Source organism: Eubalaena glacialis, chromosome 1, assembly GCF_028564815.1.
Source record: "Eubalaena glacialis isolate mEubGla1 chromosome 1, mEubGla1.1.hap2.+ XY, whole genome shotgun sequence".
Classification (NCBI taxonomy): domain Eukaryota; kingdom Metazoa; phylum Chordata; class Mammalia; order Artiodactyla; family Balaenidae; genus Eubalaena; species Eubalaena glacialis.
Genome location: NC_083716.1, coordinates 88077558 through 88091377, shown reverse-complemented (window position 1 = coordinate 88091377; position 13820 = coordinate 88077558). Strand labels below are relative to the sequence as shown.

The 13820-nt window shown below is 40.8% G+C and overlaps 1 protein-coding gene across 1 annotated transcript in view; it reads right to left on the bottom strand.

Moving 5' to 3' along the window:
- Positions 1-13820, bottom strand: part of PCNX2 (pecanex 2) — a 303741-nt gene that overhangs the window by 93044 nt on the left and 196877 nt on the right. The window contains exon 22 of the mRNA XM_061182433.1: positions 306-414. Coding sequence (XP_061038416.1) covers positions 306-414 — 109 coding nt within the window. The remainder of the gene's footprint in view (positions 1-305; positions 415-13820) is intronic.

The following is a 13820-nucleotide window of genomic DNA, read 5'->3' as shown; positions in this document are numbered from 1 at the left end:
TTTAAGCGGTGACTTCCCATTTAAAAGACATGATATCTTAACGGAGATCTGGTCATGGGAAACGGAAAAATCAGAAGAAATCAAGTCATTCCTGAATATGCATTAAGAAACAGGAAGAGTTCCGAATTAAGAAATTTCTTTTAAGGCTAAGTACCTAAAGGGAATCCACAGTGCCTCCCCAGGTCCCCATTAAGATGTAATCTTAAAGACTTTAAAACCCTTTTACTGCCAGAGTTCAATGAAAAGCTTGCATCCGTAAAATGTGAATCTCAGCTCGGAGGTGAAAACAGAAGCAGAAAGGATACGAGGAATTGCAAAGAACTGAGCGAACACGTGAAATGAGGAACCCCAAGCCATCTGCCAGGGAGCCATGTAGGTCATGACGAACTGTAGCTTGTGAAGCAGGTCCCCAAGCTGAAAGCAAAAGAAGAGACAGAGATTCATCAGTGATGACCACCACAGTGACAGCTGTGTCACAGTCAAAGTGCCTGCATTAAAGTTAGGAAGGGGCAGTGAGACTATTGCTTGTCATCTTACTGTTACCTTCCTTCGTCCCATAAGCAAGGCAGCTGTTTAAGGATATTTTCAAACAGCAACAAGATGATCAGAAGTAATGTTGTGTGGTTAATTTCACCAGGTTAATGATTTCAGCCCATAAATATGGTGTTTCTTAGAGGAACACTCACAGCTTGGTCCTTCCTCCTTCACACTGGGTCTTTCAGAAGGAGATTCATACAAAACCCCATCACGATGGACATCGTTCAAGTTTTTGTGTATGGATTTCAGTTTTCCGCTTCAGCCACTCTTGCTGGAGAAAATCGCCCCATATCGCTGGATTGCAAGTTACAAAGCGATTTAGAAAGCCAAGATAGGATACGCGAGCCGCTGCATTTGCTAGACAAGCCTGCACAGGAGAAAGCTGAGTTCTGGAGAGAAGTAGGGGGTGGAGAGAAGAGACCTTATGTGGCCTAAGGATGAACATGAGGGGAAACATGCTCAGTGGTTTGGGCTGGAGATCCAGACTATGAATGTGCCCAGGAGGATGGAGAGGGTCCCTGGCTGTAGACCCCTGCTTTGTGGAGAGAAGTGACTAATGGACCCCAGATGTGAAATTCTACAGCTGTCACTTCTAGACGCAGTCAGGAAGTATCCTACCAACAAGCTTTCCGAACTTGACATACGCTCTTCATCCATAATGGAGACTTCATTTTTTTTTTTAATTGAAACATAGTTGTTTTACAAAGTTGTGTTAGTTTCAGGTGTACAGTTTAAAGTGATTCAGTTATACATATACATATATCCACTCTTTTTCAGATTCTTTTCCTATATAGATTATTACAAAATATTGAGTAGAGTTCCCTGTGCTATACATTAGGTCCTTATTAGTTATCTATTTTATATATAGTAGTGTGTATATGTTAATCCCAAACTCCTATCTGTTATCTCTCCACCTCCCCTTTGGTAAACACAAGTTTGTTTTCTATGTCTGTGAGTCTGTTTCTGTTCCGTAAATAAGTTCATTTGTATCATTTTTTTATTAGATTCCACATATAAGTGATATCATGTATTTGTCTTTCTCTGTCTGACTTACTTCACTTAGCATGATAAACTCTAGCTCCATCCATGTTGCTGCAAATGGCATTATTTCATTCTTTTTTACAGCTGAGTAATATTTCATAATAACAGAAACTTCAAATGGCATGATGTGTTTGTTCCTAGACTGGTTAGCACACGAGACAGTGAAATACATTCACCAGAGCCATCATGTGAAAAGAGAAAAAGACAGAATTCTTAATTAGGCTCAGTAGGTGTTACACAGAACATCAGAAGACCACAATGAAAAGAAGGCAAACGCTGGAAAATGGGACCACTGAGGAAAGGTTCAAGGAACCAAGATAACTTAGCCTTTCAGTGAAAGGCCAATCTTGTAATTTTGGAACCAAAAGATGAGGTTATCCTGAACTGTTTCATGAAAGTGTCATGAGAGAAAAATGAGGTTAATTAGAATCCTCTCCAAGTCTTCCTCTCACTATTCTTGTCTCACCACATTCTCATCAATATCCTGGGTTTGGAGAATAACTTTAAACATCCTTGGACTGGCTACAGAAGATGAACCAAGGATAAATGTTCTCTCAAAGGCACAGCAAACTTGGAGTTCTTAAGAAGTGACTGGCATCTGGTTGTGTACAGAAGCCTGGGGTCTAGATGTGTCCACTGGGGACCCTAGTCACAAACCTAGCAGGGAAGAATCGGAGGCAGAGAGAAGAGAAGGGAAGGGGGACAGAGAAAAAGAGAAAGAGGAGAGAGCGAGAGGGAGAGGAAAGAAATAGAGACAGTGGGGAGGATTAAGGGAGTATAAAAAAAAAAAAGAGGGGGTGAAATGGAGGAAGATGATGTGATGGGACCAGAAGAACTGTGAAGGAACATGAATTCTGGGAAGAAAAACAAATGGTTTTTTCCTAGTACCTTTTCACTTTCTTCCCTCTATCTCACTGACACCCACCAGAGACCTGATTTCAACTGGCTTCTGAGTTCTTTCAAAAAGGCCACTTCAGTTTTAATCCTGCGGTTGGTTTAAGCTTCTTGAACCCTGGATCTGGATGGGACTCCACAGCTGCCAGTGAAGAGCAGTTTACTCTCTTATGTCAGCTTGAGGCTGTATCTCTTAGGTTCACATAAAGATTAGTCCTCTCCCAAACCGTGGTTCGAAAGGATACAGGTACCCCAATGTTCATAGCAGCACTATTTACAACAGCCAAGACATGGAAGCAACCTAAATGTCCATGGACAGATGAATGGATAAAGAAGATGTGGTACATATACACAATGGAATATTACTCAGCCATAAAAAAGAGTGAAATAATGCCATTTGCAGCAACATGGATGGACCTACAGATGATCATACTAAGTGAAGTAAGTCAGACAGAGAAACAAATATCATATAATATCGCTTATATGTGGAATCTAAAAAAAATGATACAAATGGACTTATTTACAAAACAGAAACAGACTCACAGACTTAGAAAACAAACTTCTGGTTACCAAAGGGGAAAGGTGGGCGGGGGGAGGGATAAATTGGGAGTTTGGGACTGACATATACACACTACTATATATGAAATGGATAACCAACAAGGACCTACTGTATAGCACAGGGAACTCTGCTCAATATCCTGTAATAACCTAAATGGGAAGAGAATCTGAAAAAGAATAGATACATGTCTCTGTATAACTGAATAATTCTGCTGTACACCTGAAACTAACACAACATTGTTAATCAACTAGGCTCCAATATAAAATAAAAATTTAGAAAAATTACTCCCCACCACCTTATTTCCCACCAGTCCGTAGGTGACTTGGGCAGACAGGCCTAACACAGACTCAAACTCTTGACTCACTTCTCTTAAAAGATATGATTTCCTTTCAAGGCCAACATCATTTCCATTCATTCCCACCATTAATTCAACCAGAGGAAGAGCATACTAATTACAAAACAGAAGACATTCAAACACATGACTCTAGAGTACATGGAAAGCAAAAGTCCTGAGAAGTGGGGATGGACTCTTTTGTATTAACTTGCTCCTTTATGCCCTAACCCAACTCTATCAGGCAAATGCCTCTGGGCTTTGAAATATTCTAGTCACAACAGTGCTAAGGATTCTTAGTCTGCTTATTAAGAATTAGTCCCGTGACTCATGCCTACGTGAAAATTGCCAAGCATGGGCAAGACTACCTCATGTGATGTATGACCCCCTAGTTGCCCTGAAAATGAGTCACGGGTTTTGGAAGTTTACTCCTGTTGGGTTTTCAGTGTATGACTATATCCTGGGAGGCTTTTAAGCCACCTCCTAGAAAAGCTGATAAGTAGGTCCAGGCATTGCAACTACAATCAGACAGGCAGCCCCAGGGCAACTTCTCCATGTACTCTTCTCACCTGAAAGTTTAAAGCGCTAACAAGTTAAACTGTGCTGCGTTACGATTAAATGAATATATTACAATTATTTTTTGCTTAGCACGGCGACTTGTATTTACACATAAGCAAAACCAGTAATCAGACACATGTGCTCTCATGCTCTAATTGCAGCCAAGGCCCCAGGTATCTTTGCTCTTTTCCTATGTCTCTCTTGGCCTCGTTTCTTGTTTGTTTGTTTGTTTTTGTTTTTTTTTATGAACATTGTGAAGAATAAAATACAAGCTTTGTAAAAGATGTTCAATATGTAGCTCATCAAATAGACTCTGCTATTCTTAATCACTGAAGCCAGATCTCCCAAATGCTAGTTCTTTACATACCAAGGATTCCTCCACAACTCAGTAATTTAATGATCCTCCAGGAAGCCCACCAGAAAAAGGATGTGCTGGGGATGTGTCCGATGTCAACAGAACACAGAGCATGGGCCTGAGGGCACGCTGCCCGGGTTTCAATCCCAGCTGGCACCTATCATGGGGTTGATAATAGATCCTCCCCACACTGTCATTTTGAGGATTAAATGACTTCATCTTTGTTAAGTGCGGAGTTTAATAAATACATGTTAGGACAGGTGGATATCTTATTTTGAGGATGTATTTGCTCACAATCAGGAAATTCTAGGGCCCCTCCTCTAAGCAACTGAAACTTAACTAAATCCAGGACCTCTTATTTTGCAGAGGAGGAAACCAGACTCAGAGAGGCTACGTGGGCTGCTTAGGGCAGACCGTGAGTCACTGGCCCCCAAATCCAGAGGTTGAAATTCCTGGTTCTCTGCCTGGTGATAGACATTTCTACCTCCCAACCTTACCATGTCTCCTTGAGGCCATGAGCCTTCCTGGAAGGACAGCAGCAGGAAGCAGCTGAGGAAAGGTCTCCTCTACCTACACCTTCCTGCTGACAGCAACGGGGCAGGGTCACAAGTGAGAAGGTGACAAATCGGAGCTGCCCGATTTGTCACTATTGGGGACCTCTTCTCCACATACACAGTGATGGAGGGCTATGACCTGTCCTGGAATGCCCTTTTCAGTACAAACGCCCAATGAACGAAAGATGACACCACCCAGCAAGCCCAGTGACATTCAAGTTGTCTCAACAAGGCAGGCTGCTGGGTTACCTGTGCTTCTTAAGAATGGATGGCTCCAAGAAGATTGACATGGCTGACATATTTTATTCCTAAAAGTGGGGGGAGGTGCGCTCCACGTTAAAAGACTCAACTTCAAATTTTCCCTTTACGCTTCTTCCTTCTCTTCTAGCGTTAAGTCAGATGAAAAAAAAAATGAAAAATTTGTGGGTATCTAAAAATTGATGTCTAAGCACAAAAGGAAGCTTAAATATTGATCATTAATGAGAGGCATTAAAGCAGCACTTTCTGTACCGTATTAGGCCATTGTGTATAAATTAATAACACATTTAAGATGAGTTAATGGAAACAACACTAACATTGCCACGTGCAGCATAGCATTGCATTGAAGTACTTTTAATTTTTATCTTATATTGGAGTAGAGTTGATTAACAATGTTGTGATAGTTTCAGGTGTACAGCAAAGTGAATCAGCTATACATATACATGTATCTATTCTTCTTCAAATTCTTTTCCCGTTTAGGTTATTACAGAGTACTGTGCAGAGTTCCCTGTGCTATACAGTAGGTCCTTGTAGGTTATCTATTATATATATAGCAGTGTGTGAGTTTGGGATTGACATGTACGCATTGAAGTACTTTAAATAGAAATCCATTTCCATTAGCTATGAACTTGCATCTCCTTAGACGGTTCGAGGTCTGCGTTTTTTTGAAGCTTAACTCATTCCTAATGTTCCGCTGCTAAGATCTTAAATCTCAGCCCTATTAAAGCATAAAAATCTTCCCCAATTACCCAAGTATGACTATACGAGAAAAGAAAATCATTGGGGTCTTTTCCGCTGAAAAAACTCGGAAAAGGCGACAGGAACTCACAGTGGAATAATTCTGGGCTGTTTCCCAAAGAAAGACACCATAAATACTCTCACTTCAAATAACCCTTTTTGGAAATATCTTTTCAATCAGGCCTAGACATGCTGTTGTATCTCTGCTCTAGGTAGGAAATGCAATTTGCATAAATTCACAAACTATCTTAACAGAAGTGTCACCCAATAAGGATGACCCTAACACATTTCCTTGCTAATATTGATACATTCTGAAAGAAAGCACAGGCCAGCTTTTCTCTGGGGACTTCCTCCCCCTTGCCCCAATGAAATAACTCACCATTTACTGAATGCTCGTATATTGGGCATTGTCTTAGGGAGCTGCCCATATGCTATTCCATTTGATTAAAGTGTAATTTTCCCTCCCAATCCCAATCACTACCCTTTCTCCTATTGCTCCAGCCTCACTAGTCTCCCAGGATAAAAGCAGTACAAAAGGATGAAAGTAAAGAGTCACCACTTTGCCACTTTTTTTTTTTTTTGCATTTTGTTGTCAAAGTCAGTGAGTTTTTTTTTTTTTTTCTCGGAAAAATATGCAACTTGTGATTATCAGTGTTTGAACTTGAAGAGGCAGCCAAGGCTGAAAGGACTCCCAGAGACTGGCTATTGGATGAAAGGTAAATTGAGTTCAAAACGAGAGAGAACGCTGAGGGAGCAGAGACCAGAGTGCTTGGAAAGGAGGTAAACAAATGCGAAGACGTTTGCAGGTTCAAGGGGGAACAAGCTGACGGATTCAGGTGGGAGCCCAGTTGAGGGATTGAAAGGTAGGAAAAACAGAATTGGGGAAAACTATCAGACATTTCGATACACAGGTAGGGATGTGGGGAGTAAAAAAAATGTTTGAGAAGGAATGGAAAAAGTAAAGCTAGTGACATTTCAAAAGTGGGATAGCACTTTTTAGGGAAGGGGAAGCACTACTTTTATAGAATAACTGGTTGATAACAGCAAAGATGATAAATTTGGGGGTAGCAGCTTTAAAACGTTAATATTCTCAAATGGGGCTGACAATATGAGTTAGAATTGTATAAGTTAAATAAACATATTCAGGCAGTGGTTACACAATCGTATTTCAGAAGGTGAGAAATGGATTCTATCTCAATACACAATGCGTGTTGGGAGCCTATTATATAACACACGGTTTAGCAAAGTATGGATGGGCTTCAGGGAGCATGGTAAGGCAGAAAGGCTACCATCCCACTGTAAAAATAACATAAATAATCTAAAAAATTGTAAGAAAATATAATTAATATTTGAATTCCAAAGAAGGAAAAATCTCTAATAGTCAAAACCAAAGAGGGAATTTTAAATGAGAATGCTAAGTCTGAATTGACACCATGATGACCCCAAGAGGACATAGGCATGGATATGGGCTGCAGGAGCTGAGGACTTGGATTTTAATGGACTTGAAGGGCAGCGATGCCCACCAAGGTGTGAATTAGAAAAGGCCCATCTATCAGGGCTGGGAGAAAGCAAAAAAGTTTTCCTTCTGCCTGGTGTAGAGGAGACAAAAATCTATCATCCACAACGTGCCAAAGCCATTGTAATGTCGGGGAGTGGAGTTTAAATGTAGACTATTCCAAAAGAGCAGGAACACAAAATTGAGAGACTAATATTAAAAGTAGTGAAGGATGACAAAACTTTCTTGCATAAATCGTCTTCAGGGACACTTCCACAACCAGAATATGTAGACCTCCCATTAAACGCCAAAAAGAAAAGAAAAGAAAAAAACTGCATTGAAAAAACTTCATATGCTAATCAAATGTGCTTATTAATCATTTGAGTAACCACTAAATCACTCAAGTTTTCAAAGTTTAATGTGCATCAGAATCACCTGGAGAGCTTGTAAATAAAAGATTCTGGGTCCTACTTGCAGAGGTTCTGATTCAGTAAGTTGAGGAAGGAGCCCAAGAATAACCTCCCAGGTGATGCTGAAGATGCTCCTCTGGGGACCACACATTGAGATTCATGGCACTAAAGGACTAGAAATATAATACTCGATTTCCAAAGTACGAGAGGGAAAGAAGAGATCAAATAAAATCTATTCAATTCAATGGAAGGCAAAAAAGAAGGGGTGGGGGGGACAAAGAAAAAGCATTGTAAGTAGAAAGCAAAATATCATGATAGAAAAAAGTATACACATATCAGTAATCAGAGTAACGTAAATGGATAAAGTTTGTCTGTTAAAATGTAGAGATTCTCAGTCTGTATTAAAAAGAAAAATTGTGCTAAATGCTTTTATAAGAAATAGTAAAATGACTTAGAAAGTTTTAGGTGACAGAATGAAAAGAATATATAGCCGGTAAATCTTAATCAAAAGAAAGCTTGCTTACCTACATTAATATTAGACAAAATAGAATTTTACCGAAAAAGGATAAAAAGCAGTACAAAAGGATGAAAGTAAAGAGTCACCAAAAGATAAAATAATTGGAATGTATGTACTTAACCACACAGTCTCAAAATATCTAAAGTAAAAATGGACAGAATTACAAGGGAAGATTAACAAATCTACATCATAGGGGGAGCTTTTAAGACAGGCATCTCAGAAAATGATGGTTTGGTTAGACCACAGATTAATAAAGATATAAAATATTTGACCAACAGAATTTACAAGCTTTATCTAAGAGATATGTGCATTAGAACCTTGCAGCCAACCAAAAGAGAAAGAATATAACTTTCAAGCATATGGACATTTACAAGAATTGATGACCTACTAAACTAAAAAGAAGTCTTAACCGATGCTAAGAACTGATATCATGCAAACTGCTTTGCAATTAAGTTAGAAGACAATAATAAAAAGACAGCAAAATAACAATAGCAGCAGCAACCACAAACTTTGCATTCAGATATAATAACAACAAAAACGACACTGAATTAACTAAGAATAAATGATAATCAAAATTAGGAAATGCTTTCAAATGAAAGACAATGAAAAGCAGTAATACCAATCACAACCTGTGGGACTCAGCTAAAGCAATTTGTAGAGTAAAAGACATAGCCTTAAAATGTGCATCTTAGAAAAACTTCACAGTTTATATTGGCAGTCAATTTTTTATTACAAAAAATGAATATTGTCAGAAGAGAAAATACAGACATTCTGATCTATTAATGTAAATGCAGAACTCCTCAATAAAATATTTATGAAATGAATCTACAAATATATAAAAATATATCATGACCAAATGCGGTTCATCATATAATGGTTTATTAGAAAAAATGTCAATACAATTCACAAAAATAAGAAAGTAAAAAAAAAGAAAAACCATATGATGCTCAACTGATGCAGGAATGATGCACTCACTCATAAAAATCCCTTGCAACCTAGTAATATAAAAGTTCTTCTTAAACTGCTAAAAGGTAGCAGTGCTATATTGAAGTAAACACCATATTTAATAGTAAAATGTAAAATTTCAGGATTATTCAGGCAAGATGTATCAAGCAAGATGAATCTGATTAACCCACAACAGAAAAGTGAAAGTAGAACCATTAAGGGAGACTAAAATCTAAGGAAAGAGAAAGGAACCTGGGATAATAAGTTATCACCTGTGAAGTGCAATTTGGATAATTGCACTTAATAACTAAGAAGAGAAACAGGGATGATACAGGGATGAGTGTACTCAGCAGGTGTAGGCTACTTAGGCAAATGAATGCACAGCTAATAAAGGGAAATGCAACAGGCCTGATTCTTTGATTAGCCAGCTTTATGCAGCAAAACAAATTCAGACCCTGAGGAGAACATGACAGAAAATATTAGTTAGGCTCATATTTCATAACCACTAATTAGGGTATCCATAAATGCAAATGAAGTCACCATTGCACGTTTAAACTTTACAATCTACCAAGAGGTAGAAATGCACAAAACTAAAAATCTTGTCAAGACCCCTGAGAATTGGGAATTAAATTTAATGCTGCATCTGTGTGTGCGTTTCTGCTTGTAGTAGACAGAGGGGTACTGGCTCAGGTGTGTGGGGAGGTGGGTCACTGGGGAAGGAGGCAAGGGTGGACTTCAACACAGAAGAAACAGGAGATGATAAAAGTAACCAGGTAGAGAGAGGGTTACCTTTTGTTCTTTAAGCATCTTGCTCAAATGGAGCTTGGAGTGAAGTGGTAGAAACAATACAGTTAATATACACCTTCTGCCTTCCTTTTCAGCTCCTTAGTCCTCTAAATTCCTTATGTTAGCTTTCATCCAATTACTGTATGCAGGATAGTCTCCCATCTTTGTTTTGGCTTTTGTTTAGCTTTCTCTTCCCTATGGGGAAAAGGCAGCTTTCTAGATTCTGTTTTTGGGGGCTTCTTCCCTCTCAAAGATTCATTATAACCCTAAGGGTGACAAATGCAGTTTTTAGGAAGAGCGTATGGCAGCCAAGTTCATAAGCCTCTTATCAAGCTGCTGCTTTTACCCATGTAGCATTTTAGTAAGAGAAACAAATAATGCTGATATCTGTAGCTACGAAGCAGCTTTTTCTCCATCTTCCCTGAAGGTCCTCCTAATTGGATATCCCATCCCTCCCACACCTCCTGGATATCAACCTCATGTACTCTCCTGAGATTTTATACTTGTAAAAACATTTCATCCATCTAATACACATAGAAATAAGGTGATTCATACAGTGGTGTTCCAAATAATAGTAGCTCTCTGCTTTAAGCACCTAAACTTTTTAAATTTATTGATTTTTATACAAATATAATAATACAAACTCACTTTAAAAACACCAAATAATTCAGAATTGCTTAAATTGTAAAGTGAAAGTTCTTGTAACCCACCTCATTCTGACCTAACTTCCAGGACTTGGAATTTTCTGCACATGCACCTGTGCAATACATGCATGCGAGTGTGTGTGTGTGTGTGTGTGTGTGTGTGTGTGTCTTTTTTATTTAAATTGAATTAGCAATATATAGTGTTCTGAAACTTGATTTTTCTATTTCATAGATAATGGGCATTGTTCAGTGTTGGTATAAATTGCTCTCCTTCACATCTAATTAACTGCATAATATTCCATTGTTTGGCCAATCTACTGAATCATTATACTACTGATAGACATCTAGGTTGCAAAAATTAATTTAAAACCACTGCTGAAGAAAATTTCACACACTCATCTAAGAGATCATACAAAGCCAGTGCAGTGGCTGTTAACACAGTGTACTCCCGACTTTGATCACTGGGTGGGCACATGGTCTACACTGGGACAGTCATGACATCCCCCTCTGTCCATGATAACTGATGCAGGGGTAAGCACAGTTCATGATACAGACAACAGGTACAGGATGTTAATTCCACCAGCATTGCTATATGAAGATGGGGCTCCTGGGAGCTATCTTGTTTCTTGTATGGAGAATGACCCTAAGCAAAATCAGGCAAAAATAAGTAGGAAAGAGAGAGTACAAAAAGATAGTTGCTCTGGGTATGGCCCCATCTCAAATGAGATCTACTCTCAGGCATCCTAGCTATGTAAAGCAATATAGTCCAACTTTAAGTTGAGTTTTTGTCACTTGCCATCAAAACGTTCTAATATACCAAATTTATCAAAATTTCATGTAAAATTAAAAAGTAGTTCAAAGAGCTTCTGGTTTCTCCTCTTGGACACAGAAAGCTGAAAAGAGCATTCTTCCCACCCTTACAATGAGAAAAAGCCAGACAAACTTCAAATTCATGACTGCTTTTTTAACCCGTTGGAGAACTGGGCTGTAGAGAAGCCAGCTGGCCCACAATCTAAGGACAGACAAGCACCTTCAGGGAGAAAGGAGGTAAGTACTCCCTCACCTGGGGCAGACGTCACCAGAAACTGGTAGGAAGAGTTTGTCCAAAAGAGCTGATGAATTTTGGTGATAGTCAAGTGTGGGCTCGTAGGACACCAGGAAGCCCCCTGGGGGCTATAGAAATTGCAGGCTCTTTCTCCAGGCACTCCCCTGGGTGCTCACAGAAAAGGTCAGAGGGAACCCTAAGGAAGTGTCTGATGTGGTACAGACCTGGAGGAAGCAAACAGCAGACACACGGAGGAGCACAAAACTCTGCTACACCTTTTCCCCAGACCTCTCTTACGGGACACATATTTCAGTCTACAGAGGAAAGGTCAGCAAACACTGTCATCTCCAGGGCATTGGTGAAGACTCACTGCAGCTGGGGGAAGGGAACACACAACAGCAACAAAAACTCCACTCCTGAGGAAGGGGCAGGAGTACCTGCCGGACCCAACTGCAGCTGGAGGAGGATGAGGAGAACTGAGAAGGATGCAGGGACAGGGCGAAGGCCTAAGACTGAGGTTTAATTAGAAAACAGAGAATGTCCTCCCCTTCCACCTTCTCCCCCTGCCACCAAGCTAACAAGATTCAAGTGAAAAGTAAAACCAGATGCTGATAGGAGAGGGACAGGAAAGGCACAAGCACATGTGAAGAGACACACTGAGAAGCAGCATGGGCGTAGAGCTGAGCACTGAGCAGACATCGCTCTGGAAGCCAACTCCCAACCTAAACACAAGGTATCCCTTCAGAAGTTTTGAAGTCTGTGGTACCCTGAGGGTAACCATGGCAATAACAAACCCCCAACCTGGCCCATCTCCTAACTATGTTAACTCAAACCCTGTGCTGAAAATCTAGCAGAAGGAAAGGCATGCCTGGTTCCAGGCATAAAAGCTATTTGCTTTATACTCTATGGCCCTCCACAAGAAGTCCAGCTTTCAACAAAAAATTATGAGGCCTTTGAAAAGGCAAGAAGAAAAAGACTCCTAAAAGACAAAGCAACAGTCAGAGCTAGACTCAGATGTGAAACACATGTTGGAACTATCTGACAGAAATTAAAATAACTTTGATTCATATGTTATGGGCTCTAATGGAACAGGTACACAATATGAAAGATTAGATGGAAAATTTCAGCAGAGAGGTGGAAAGTATAAAAGAAAGACTCAAATGGAAATGATAGAAATGGAAAACACACAAGAGAGATACAGAATGTTTTCAGCAGGCTTGTCATACTAACACAGTTGAGGAAAGAATTAATGAACTTGAAGACAGATCAAGAAAAATGACCTAAATTGAAACACAAAGATAAAACTGAGTGAATTTAAAAAAGAAAACATTGAGGAGGGGCAAGATGGCGGAAGAGTAAGACGCGGAGATCACCTTCCTCCCCACAGATACATGAGAAATACATCTACACGTGGAACTGCTCCTACAGAACACCCACTGAACGCTGGCAGAAGACGTCAGACCTCCCAAAAGGCAAGAAAATCCCCACGTACTTGGGTAGGGCAAAAGAAAAAAGAAATAACAGAGACAAAAGAATAGGGACGGGACCTGCACCGGTGGGAGGGAGCTGTGAAGGAGGAAAGGTTTCCACACACTAGGAAGCCCCTTCGTGGGCAGAGACTGCGGGTAGCAGAGGGGGGAAGCTTCGGAGCCACGGAGGAGAGCGCAGCCACATTGGTGCGGAGGGCAAAGCGGAGATTCCCGCACAGAGGAGCGGTGCCGACCAGCACTCACCAGCCCGAGAGGCTTGTCTGCTCAGCCGCCGGGGCGGGCGGGGCCTGGGAGCTGGGGCTCCGGCTTCGGTGCTAGCCGGGAGGGAGTCCGGGAAAAAGACTGCAGCTGCCAAAGAGGCAAGAGAATTTTTCTTGCCTCTTTGTTTCGCGGCGCGCAAGGAGAGGGGATTCAGAGCGCCGCCTAAACGAGCTCCAGAGACGGGCGCGAGCCGCGGCTATCAGCGCGGATCCCACAGCAACAGGGACGCAAAGGGAAAAACGGAGAGATTCCCGCACAGAGGCTCGGCGCCGAGCAGCACTCACCAGCCCGAGAGGCTTGTCTGCTCACCCGCCGGGGCGGGCGGGGGCTGGGAGCTGAGGCGCGGGCTTCGGTCGGATCCCAGGGAGAGGACTGGGGTTGGCTGCGTGAACACAGCCTGAA